Source organism: Colossoma macropomum, unplaced genomic scaffold (assembly GCF_904425465.1).
Source record: "Colossoma macropomum unplaced genomic scaffold, Colossoma_macropomum, whole genome shotgun sequence".
Classification (NCBI taxonomy): domain Eukaryota; kingdom Metazoa; phylum Chordata; class Actinopteri; order Characiformes; family Serrasalmidae; genus Colossoma; species Colossoma macropomum.
Genome location: NW_023495363.1, coordinates 1 through 11,769, shown reverse-complemented (window position 1 = coordinate 11,769; position 11,769 = coordinate 1). Strand labels below are relative to the sequence as shown.

At 39.5% G+C, this 11,769-nt stretch overlaps 1 protein-coding gene across 1 annotated transcript; it reads left to right on the top strand.

Annotated features, from left to right (window-relative positions):
* The first annotated feature begins 4,256 nt into the window (after nucleotides 1-4,256).
* LOC118801890 (H-2 class II histocompatibility antigen, A-U alpha chain-like) lies at nucleotides 4,257-10,298 on the top strand. The gene is made up of 4 exons (XM_036562293.1): nucleotides 4,257-4,403; nucleotides 6,091-6,336; nucleotides 7,886-8,167; nucleotides 9,468-10,298. Exons 1-4 carry the CDS (start codon nucleotides 4,316-4,318, stop codon nucleotides 9,638-9,640), a joined length of 789 nt encoding a protein of 262 aa, XP_036418186.1. The 5' UTR covers nucleotides 4,257-4,315; the 3' UTR covers nucleotides 9,641-10,298.
* Nucleotides 10,299-11,769: the final 1,471 nt, after the last annotated feature.

Here is an 11,769-nt window from a genome sequence, read left to right as displayed (position 1 = left end):
ACCTGAAGGAATCTATAGCTGCTTCACACTTCCCAACACTGTAACCATCATCACAGTGTGCCTGATTGTGTTGTGTATAGGTAAACAAAGAGGTCTTTAACAGCCTGAATTCCATTTTAGTTTACATTAGCATTAACCCATAAATCTCTTTAGAGGCTTCCTCTCTGCGGTATCCAACAATGCCTAATGGGAAAATGGGGTAAATAAATAGGTGTACTAGGGGGAAAAGAGGGGAGTTAAATAAACATTGAGGGAATGAGGAACAGGGGTGGAGAATCAGCCAATCACCCAGTCACTCCCTCAGTTTCCACCATAAATCACACTGTGACTTTGAAAGGTTGTTGTTTTCTTTTTTTAATCAGGAAATTGCACTGCTGTGAGTTCATTCATGTTCCCTCATCCGCATTCTCCTGATTCTAATTAGAAAAAAAACTGTGCAACCTTCAGGTACCAAATGCACATAGATCACATACAGGTAGAGCAGGGGTATTCAATTCTGGACCTGAAGGGCCAGTGTCCGGCGCAGTTTGCTGATTCCCCTGATCAAACCCAAATAAATCTAGCATTCAACAGAGAAGTTGAATCAGCCCAGGAGTCTCTGATACAAAGGGGAAGGCTAGGTCAACAGCTAACTTAGAGAGCTATGTTAGCATAACAGGTTCTAATGCCAGCGTATTCACAACGCACTGCTCTGTGTGCTGCCACATGGATTCACTCTACATCTCTTACTTTGAGAGCAGTCTGGAAAACAAAAAATGAGTTGCATGGCTAAATACGGTATAAATAAGGTGTAGAAGTTGCTATGCAGTGCTGTGTAAGATGTTTGTGACACGCAATACACAAAGGCTGCGTCCAGAAATACTGAAAGTTACTGCTTTTTGCTACCTCTGCTCTGTTTTCTGGAAACTGATAAATGATGCCATCTTACTGGCTGTATGAATATCAGAGCAGGCCAGAGAAGCTGCTTCAAAACACCCACCAAAGCGGAGGCTACACCAATGCATCCTACCCAGGAAGACTTTTTTAGAGTTTAGGGTGATATTACTGCAGACAGGCCCAGAGAGGACGTACATACATTTGGCAATCCCACAATATTTTAAACTCAGTGTCTTATTTGGGTTTATATATTTATCTATGTTGGGTATTTTGTATTTGGTGTAAAATAAAATCACAAAATGTGAAAAGGCCGACTCTGTGTTGCAACTTATGGCGTGCTTTAAAGCAAATGTTGTGATAGGCTCATTTCATCAACAGTTGACATCAAGAGTCAACTGTCCCAACTGAAACATAAAGGAACAATGTGGAAATGAGTGACATCTAGTGTCTGTAAGTGTATATTGCACTGATGAGGCTTTGCAACTGAAGCTCATGTTAAAAAAGAAATCATTGTCTATTATATCAATAAAGGAAACCACTAAACTACAGTTTTTCCACATATTACTCTGTTAATTAGAATAAATCGACAGTGTTACCAATAGGTGACTGGAACTGGAATGCTGCACTCCAAAACTACCCCTTAAGTATTATATATTGAATTGAACCTTAAGCCAACTGTGTTTGAACACATTGGAGTTAGACCTCCGCATTTAACCCATCCGTGCAGTGAAACACCCACATACATGCACACTAGTGAACACACACACACACTGGGGGCAGTGAGCACACCTGCCCGGAGTAGTGAGTGGGCAGCCCTGTCTGAAGTGCCATAACTTCAGGGAATTACAATTCCCAGAAGCCCTTGGGCTAATTAGGCCCAACCTGACACACCTGTGGACTCCTCTACTTAAGGCCGCGGCAAACAGCAGCACTTTGTCACACCTCGTCTTGCTTTTCTCTTTATTTGTTTGCCTTGTAAACTCGTTATCAATATAAAAAAAGAATTTAAAAAAAGCAATTAATGAACAATAGAGGCACCTGGTGGTCAAATTAAATAAGTGCAACTATTACTACACTGTGTCTTTGTGCGGGGGATCAAAATCTCAGTCCTATCACCCGCACTATGTACACTGTTGTGTTTCACGTTATCCAGCTCACCTCATTAAACATAAATCCACCTCAACTCATTAAACTAATGATCAAGCCCTTCATTGGCTGGGTCGGGTGTGTAGAGTAGGGAAAAAAGCAGAGCTTGGGGTTGCGAGCTGCTGTCCAAGTGGATGGTGCAGCAGATGTTCAGGCTAAAATGGATCAAACTGGCTCTGCCCAAAAATTATAAGACTGGGACATCTAAAGACATTGGTGATGGGGGTTTGGGGGAAAGACTGTGCTTTTCCACAGCAGCCACACATTCACAGCACAAAAGGTTCAGCTATTTAGTAAATCTGTGTGGTGTGCTATTTTTTTTCTTTTCTTTTGTTGTTTTGTATGTTTGTTTTTTTGTTTTTTGTTTTTTTTTCTACTGTTGGATCATCCCTCTATGTGTGTGTGCATCCACAAATATTGTCACCTCTGGTATTCATGAGTAGAATGAGCTGTAAAAAATATTCTTAATTATTTATTCTTTTGATCTTTCATTCAAAATATTATAAAAAAAACTTTATTTAATGTATAATGATTGAAAGAAAACACTACATCTTGTCATGAAATAAATATTTTTCTTAAATCTATGTGAAATACGAAATTTTGAGGTGAAATTATAGAAGTTTAAGTTCACCTGAGTGATTAGGAACATTTAAATGGTCAACCATAACCTCCTGTTTCATTGGGTTAAAAAATAAATTCCAAATAAATTCTCACCTATATTTATGAGAAAGACCGGAGAAAACAGCAGTGATATGCGACAAAAAGTTGTTGAGCTGCGCAAATCAAGCTATAAGAAAAAAGTTACAGTTGAAAATGCCCATTTCCACCATCAGAGCTATAATTAAGAAGTTGGGGAATTGCAGACATTATTTAGGTCCTGGGGTCAGAAAGTCTCAAACCATAATCAAACACCACCTGTATAACCACAAGTTTTTGGGAGGGTTGCCAGAAGGAGGCCTCTGCTGTCAAGTCCCAATAAACTCAAGCTGCTACAGTTTGCCAAACATTACTAGAACTTTCAGTGGGAGCATGTTCATGTTTTTTTTTTTAACACTAGAGGGCGATATCCATCCACAGCTAAACCTACCTCCATCAGTTTGTTCAACAAAGCAGTGGTGTCACCTGGATTTGGGCTCTCAAACTACCCAGGTGTCACCCGCCAGTTAGTCTTTTCCAAAAGAGACAGGCTGAAAAAAGTGTCCTATTTTTTCAGGTATGAATTTTAAATACAGACGACAGGTTTTTTACGTAATGCTGTGAACTGAAATAGGGGAAGAAAATGTCCCATTTCTTCCACATATGTATAGTAGTAGTAGCAGTAGTATTAGTAATAATAGTCATAGTATTAGTATTATGTGAACTCTGATGTGCTAGTTACCCATGCCATTGGCACTAATACACGCCCGTACCATGGTGCAAAAGTTCCAAAACATTTGTTTTTGATCATTCCACAAACTTCCTGTCCCAACTTTTCTGGAATGGGTTATATCATCAAATCTGGAGTATAAATACCTGTAGAAGACACTGGTTTCCATTTTTAGTTGTGTTTTATCCAGTGTACCAATGCTTTTGGAACTGGGTTTGTATTTCATTACACTACATTTATTTCAGATCCATATCAACACATTTCTGTTGAGAGTAAAATAAGTTTATTCCTACAAGCTTGCAGTGGCAGTGGGGGTCATCTCAGAGATTACACTATCGATTGCTTTGCCAGTGCAGAAATTATCCTGTAAAACAGTGTGTGAATCCGTTTACTGACACACTTTTCTCTTCCCTTTTTCCTCAGTTCAGTTTTCAGTTCAGCTCAGCTCAATACTCCTGTGCTCAGATATAGACCAAGAGGACTTACATGGTAGGGAAAAGTATCACTCTGACTGATTACACTGCCACAGTTCGCATATCTACTTTACTACTACTGTGATTCGAGTTTGTTCTGTCCCCGAGGCTTTTGAGAGATCAGTGACAGATTTGTTGATACACTCTCTTACTGGTACACATAGAGAGCATTCAATGAAAAATGCACTCCTGCCAACACGTTTATCCAATTCAACTAGTCAGAAATCAAGCTGAGCAATAGCACACAGTGTTTCATTGATCATAATACTAGATTTGATACTCAAGAATCCTGAAGAACAAGTTGTGCAGGAATGTGTTTGACTGTCACACTCGTGTTGCTGCTCTGCGAAAACGTGACATGACCAAAGAATATGAAAGCTAAACATACACAGTGAGTGAGTGAAGTAATGATCCTGCTGGATGATTTACCTGAGATAGTACTCAGCTCTCACTCATGTTTGAGTTTGTTTCCTCTGCGCCGATCAGAATGAAGCTGTGTTTGGTCCTCGTCTGGTCAGTTCTTCTCTCCACAGAGGCTAAAAGTGAGTAAGAGTGAATTTCAGTATTTAATCATGAGCTGAACTGCTGGGCTGTAATTGTTGTATTGCTTGTGTAAAATCTGTAGATTCAGGCTTATAAATCTTTCTGTGTAAATGGCTCCATGTGCTGCTTCCACACACTGTCCACTAACTCTGTGGATTAATGGCCATGTTTAGTGTGTAAGTGTTTGGTACATGCAGGCTTCTCCCTTTTTGTCCCAGTTAATGGTCTGGTGGTCTGTAGTCCAGGAGAAAGTCAGTGCAGCCTTTCCTCTGCAGTGCACATATTTAGTCATCACTTTGTACCATTTCACTTCAGCTGAGCTTGTTCACCACTGTGCTGTGGCTCCATGTGAAACTACAATATATAGGAATCAAGTGCTCTACAATTTTTTATTTTTTTTATTTTTTTTTTGGACTGCTCTGCTGCATTACTTGAAACTGTGGTTCACAGTTAAAAAAAAGTATTCAGACTTAGATATTTAAAAGGTTTATGTTATGATATATGTAAACCCAGGTTATTAGTAGGAGATATTAATAAGCAAAATTTATACAATATCATCATGTATAGGGTATTTTCTGTTGGGAGGTGTCTGTCCTAAACCCATAAATTTACACTTGTGAAAATACTTTTTCATTGTTTTTATGACTGTTTTTTTCTTTTACAGCTAAGCTGAAAGATTTCAATTTATCCCAAGTTAAATTTTTTAATAATAAAAAAACACAACAACAACTTCATATGTCCCATGTTTTCATGTCACTATCGAAGCACAGAGTTTTAGTATGTAGGCGGAGCCTTGTTTTAGCTACGCCCCTGCAGGAAGTGAGGCTGCATCCCTGTCCCTCATGGCCACATGGTGAGCAGTTAGATCACATTGTTTTGAAGTAAATGAGTCCCAAAGTCTGAAAATCAGTGTGGAACATTAAGAATTGTCAGTACCAAAACGCAGACCTTCTGCAATTAAGTAAAAGTAAGTGTGGTGCTGGTACGAGTAGATCAGACACAGCAGTGCTGCTGGAGTTTCTAAACACTGGGTCCACTCACTGTCCACTCTATTAGACACTCCTACCTTGTCAGTCCACCTTGTAGATGTAAAGTCAGAGACGATAGCTCATCTGCTGCTGCACAGTTTGTGTTGGTCATCCTCTAGTCCTTCATCAGTGGTCACAGGACGCTGCCCACTGGACGCTGTTGGCTGGATATTTTTGGTTGGTGGACTGTTCTCAGTCCAGCAGTGACACTGAGGTGTTTAAAAACTCCAGCAGCACTGCTTTGTCTGATCCACTCGTACCAGCACAACACACACTAACACACCACCACGTCAGTGTTACTGCAGTGCTGAGAATGATCCACCACCCAAATAGTACCTGCTCTGTGAGGGTCCATGGGGGTCCTGACCACTGAAGAACAGGGTAAAAGGGGGCTAACAAAGTATGCAGAGAAACAGATGGACTACAGTCTGTAACTGTAGAACTACAAAGTGCACCTATATAGTAAGTGGAGCTGATAAAATGGACAATGAGCATAGAAACAAGGAGGTGGTCATAATGTTATCGGTGTGTGTATATATATATATATATATGACATATGGTAACAATTGATCAACATATAATAAAACATAAGGACAATAAACAAAGCAGCATGTTGGACTGTCTGCTTAGACGTTCTTCTCCCTTCTCTCTTCCACAGTCATTCACAGGGACACCTACACACTCCTGTGCTCTGATACAGATCAGAAGAGTACGTACAGACTGGACAGAGAAGAACTCCTTCACTCTGACCTCAGTAAGGGGACAGGAACGCTGACCATACCGCAGTTTGCAGATCTTTTGACCGATGAAGAAGCCAAAGACAATAGAGTTACTCTAATGGACAACTGCAAAAAACACTTGGCTGAATGTGTGACAGCTTACAAAAACCCTGCGGAGCCAAAGGGTAAGACATGAGCATCACTGCAACACAGTTATTCACAAGGGTAACGCAGACGCAGGATGATGCGGTGCAAACTGTTCAGCAACACTAATGAATAATATATTAAAAGTCATATTTTGAGACAAAAGTTACAAGTTTAGCTATATGGTAACAGTTTTCAGTATCAGACAGTTTTATTAAAGTGAAATCCTTTTCTTTTTTGTGTGGTCAGAGATCCTTACTGGAGTTGAATATTTGGTCACATGGAAAAAAGCATCTGTGTATCACTTAAAAAGGACGTGATGTTGACTTGTTTAAGAATGAAGTAGATAAATATATACTTTCATTACAGAACCTAATATAGAGTTAAGTACAATATTCTGCCACAATACAAACAAACAGTATAATTTAAAATGACCTTCTGTTGTTATGTAAGGACTGGACATTGAACCTTTCTACATTCAGTACTGAGCAAAAGTCAGACATCATCCTTTTATTTATTTCATTTTCAATTGAAACCTTTAAGTACAAGCCAGATCCAGATCTGGCACCTCCCAGATTGGATCCAGCACCTTGTTTGCAGATTAACTCCAAAAAAAAATAAATAATTCACATAGTAACAAATAGTTGAACTAGACTCATAAATTGCAAGTATTTATTTAGGTTAAAAAAAAATAGTTAATTTACTTGTCACCATCATTTTTTATCATGCCTTTCTACAAGAAAGCAAATGGATGTATTAAAATAGATAACTATATATTTCACTTTGTCATACTGTCTCCATTTGGTAATAATGAACCTGAGTTTGACGAGACCCAGTTGAAATGCTCTAAATGAACCCTAACTGTCGCCACACTCCTCTACTGTCACTCGTCTCATGTGATACAAAACATCCTGAAGACGCATGAAGGACAGGTGTGTAGCCATTGCCTGACCTACCCAAAACAGGGCACAGATTTTTTAATGCTGATTCTTTTAATATAGTCATATTTGATTTGTTTTCTTTGAGAGCTGTCACTGCAATACAGCCAATCAAATTAGTATATATTCCACCAAGCTCCACCTTTCTCAACCCTCCAAATCACTGCACAGCAAGTGTTGCTATCCACCATTCAGCTCATTACCACCGTGCCAGTGTTGGCATTGCTAGTTTTCTGTCATCAGTTTTACTGCAAAAGCTAAAATCTAGCGTAATTTCAGTGAATCAAAGGTAAGACATGAAAGGATCGTACACATTTTTGTGCCCTCCACTGCAATATGTTTTTGTCTTTGATCATAAAGTTTAGTTTTTTTATGTCTGTTGTGTAATTTTTATTGTTTTTCCTCATTTTTATACACCTCAGCTGTCTGATTTTAACTGAACGCTAGTGATGCTGTCTGCATTGGACAAACATACCTGTGGCTAAATTTATACAAAGAAGCAAAAGTAAAAGGAAGTAAATGGTTATAAGTTGCTATAACCATAAGTGTTTTATATTTGTGAGCTGTAGTTATGAGCACATGGCTCGTCATGCTGTATTGATTTATTTATGTATTTATTAATTTTTAAAACTTAAATGACGTTTATCTCTAGATGCCCCCCAAAGCTCAATCTACTCCAAGGACGATGTGAAGCTGGGCACCAATAACACCCTCATCTGTTACATTACTGGATTCTACCCACCAAAAATTGGAGTGTTGTGGAGCAGGAATGATGTCAAAGTAACTGGTGGAGTTAGTTTTAGTAGATTTTATCCAACCAGTGATGGAACCTACAACATGGTCTCTCGTCTGAGCTTCATTCCAGAGAAGGGCGACATCTACACCTGCACTGTGAAGCACGCAGCCCTGGACAGACCACTGACCAAAACATGGGGTGAGATTTATTCTTAGATGTTTGTAAGATTCCGGCACAAGAGTTCAGTCAGAAATAGATGCCTGCATATTATGTATGAAAGTTGCATTGTGCAGCATGTACTTCAAAAAACATATCAATCATATGCATTTGAGGAATTGTGGGAGGGGCTGTTGGAAGTGGGGCTGGTTACATATTCTGAATTTACTATGGTTTTAGGGGCAAATTTGGAATGAAGTGAAATTTCCTTTTGAAACCAGCTGTTAGTTTCCCAGCCAGGGCTATTGGACAATCCTCAACTCTGCGCCTTCAGTGTCTGAGAAATGTTGCTTTATAAATACCCCTCAGGCTTCTACTGAAAAATACTGACTAACAAGATCATACACAACACGCAGAACTCTGAGTTCTAAAGTATTGAACTTCACTATTATCATTTCCCAAATTTGATATTTTTTTGTAGTATTCATCACTGTTTTGCCTCACATTTTAAACCCTGTGCCTCAAAACTGTACAGTTGTAGGCAGTCCTATGGGAAGCTTAGATAAATATCTACAGTCTTAGTGAACTGATACAAACTGCTCACGGACACTGAGGTCCAAAAGTCTGAGACCATGTTAAAAGCCAGAGATTTTGTCATTTAAACCTGGAAATATCCATCAGAAAACCTTAGAATTTGATGATCATATTCATTTCACTGCAGCGTGTGTTCAGGCGACTCTCAGGTGGATCTTATCTGCTCATCAAAATGTTTGTTCATATCTTCTTAAAGTCTCCTTTAAAGCCACTTGAATATAATGTGATCCTCATATGCTTCATATCTAAATGCTCCGTTATCTTCATCACTACTTTCCAAAACCGCTGCAGCAACTTCAGCAGCTGTAAACTCTGCACGCCATTTCACATGAGCCTCCGATGTGGACTGAATGAAGAACGAAGGGTTTCCGGCGTGATGGTCAGTCCTTAGTGATTTCCTGAGTGTCTATTGGTCAGTTTCACACAGAATGTAGATGGACATACGAATCCACCAGTTCTACGTAGTGAGAGGCAGGTGACGTGTATCTCAGGCCCTCTTCATAGGCTCATAACTCCGGATGTGAGTCTCATATGATCTCGTGATGAGATGGAATGGAAAGGGCGACTCTACAGATTCAGGAAATGTTTGAACCATATTTCTGTGCTGTATTTTCACAAAGAGAGAGAAACAGATATAGAAAAATCAAATTTGATGCAAAGGCAAATTCGTGGACCCCAGAGGGTTAAAGCAAAAGTACTGAGAAATTCTAAAATTCATGTGTGTAAAACATTGTGTGTGTTTCCACAGATGTGCAGGTGGCTCTGCCCAGAGTGGGTCCGACTGCGTTCTGTGTAGCGGGTCTGGCTGCAGGGCTGCTGGGAGTCGTTGTTGGAACTTTCTTCCTTGTCAGAGAAAAAAACGCAACTGAGAATCTGACTGTAAACTTTACACAAAACTTATTATGTTTTTCAAAGGTGTGACTTCTTTCACTTTAAGTTAACCTCATTTGTGATGTTAATTGCACTGTCCTTTCTTTCTGTGGCCATCATTTACGTTTTCTTTTTCAGAACAAGTTTGTTCTATAATATAGGGCCTTATTTATTCAGGCCTTTACCAGTTAACTGAACACTTTCCAGGCAGGTGGTCCATCTCAGTAAAAAGAAAAAGCTGGAAAAGCTGATCACAATGTATACAGGGAGATTCACTCAAAAGAGGCCCTGAATATTCTGCTGTAACTCCCGTTAGGGTGAATCAATCTGAACTAAAAAAAATTGCTATGGAGGAACAATGTGGAAATGAGTGACATCTAGTGTCTGTAAGTGTATATTGCACTGATGAGGCTTTGCAACTGAAGCTCATGTTAAAAAAGAAATCATTGTCTATTATATCAATAAAGGAAACCACTAAACTACAGTTTTTCACATATTACTCTGTTAATTAGAACAAATCGACAGTGTTACCAGTAGGTGACTGGAACTGGAATGCTGCACTCCAAAACTACCCCTTAAGTATTATATATTGAATTGAACCTTAAGCCAACTGTGTTTGAACACATTGGAGTTAGACCTCCGCATTTAACCCATCCGTGCAGTGAAACACCCACATACATGCACACTAGTGAACACACACACTGGGGGCAGTGAGCACACCTGCCCGGAGTAGTGAGTGGGCAGCCCTGTCTGTGGCGCCCAGGGAGCAGTTGGGGGTTAGATGCCTTGCTCAAGAGCACTTCAGTCACGTACTGTCAGCGGAGGGGATCGAACCGGCGACCTTCCAGTCACAAGGCTGGTTCCCTAACCTCCAGCCACACATTCACAGCACAAAAGGTTCAGCTATTTAGTAAATCTGTGTGGTGTGCTATTTTTTTTTCTACTGTTGGATCATCCCTCTATGTGTGTGTGCATCCACAAATATTGTCACCCCTGCTATTCATGAGTAGAATGAGCTGTAAAAAATATTCTTAATTATTTATTCTTTTGATCTTTCATTCAAAATATTATTAAAAACTTTATTTAATGTATAATGATTGAAAGAAAACACTACATCTTGTCATGAAATAAATATTTTTCTTAAATCTATGTGAAATAAGAAATTTTGAGGTGAAATTATAGAAGTTTTTAAGGTCACCTGAGTGATTAGGAACATTTAAATGGTCAACCATAACTTCCTGTTTCATTGGGTCAAATATATATACACACACACACACACACACACACACACACACACACACACACACACACACACATATTACTAGAACTTTCAGTGGGAGCATGTTCGTGTTCTGGTGTTTTAAACACCAGAGGGCGATATCCATCCACAGCTAAACCTACCTCCATCAGTTTGTTCAACAAAGCAGTGGTGTCACCTGGATTTGGGCTCTCAAACTACCCAGGTGTCACCCGCCAGTTAGTCTTTTCCAAATGAGACAGGCTGAAAAAAGTGCCCTATTTTATCAAGTATGAATTTTAAATACAGACGACAGGTTTTAACGTAATGCTGTGAACTGAAACAGGGGAAGAAAATGTCCCATTTCTTCCACATATATATTTTATTAGTAGTAGTAGTAGCAGCAGTATTAGTAATAATAGTCGTAGTATTAGTATTATGTGAACTCATTGTCATTCATTGTGCCTTCACAGATGTGCTAGTTACCCATGCCATTGGCACTAATACACACCCGTACCATGACCGACCCTGGCTTTTGAACTTTATGCCGGTAACAATCTGGATGGTCCTTTACTTCTTTGGCCCAGATAACACAACTGACAAGAGTTTTTCATTAGAGAGGCAGGTCAGTTTTTATTGCAGCACTGTCTAAGCGGTCCAAGGTCACAGGAGCTCAATATTGGTTTCTGGTCTTTCCCTTAATGCACAGAGATTTCTCATGTTATAATAATGTTATGAACTGTAGATTGTGAAATCCCTAAATGCCTTGCAGTCATCTGTTGTTCTTAATCTGTTGGACTTCTTGCTCATAGTTTTTCACAAAGTGGTGAACTCTGACACCTCCTTCCTCAGAAATGAATGAGCCTTTCTCCTTTTCTACCCGAGCATGATAGCACCGTTACCTCTTCACCTGTTTACGGTGCAAAAGTTCCAAAACATTTGT

Excerpts from the sequence above, each read along its gene's own strand:
- LOC118801890 (XM_036562293.1), top strand. The coding sequence starts at position 4,316 with ATGTTTGAGTTTGTTTCCTCTGCGCCGATCAGAATGAAGCTGTGTTTG. Across the intron at positions 6,337-7,885 it reads AAACCCTGCGGAGCCAAAGG|ATGCCCCCCAAAGCTCAATC; the intron begins GTAAGACATGAG and ends GTTTATCTCTAG. Across the intron at positions 8,168-9,467 it reads ACCACTGACCAAAACATGGG|ATGTGCAGGTGGCTCTGCCC; the intron begins GTGAGATTTATT and ends GTGTTTCCACAG.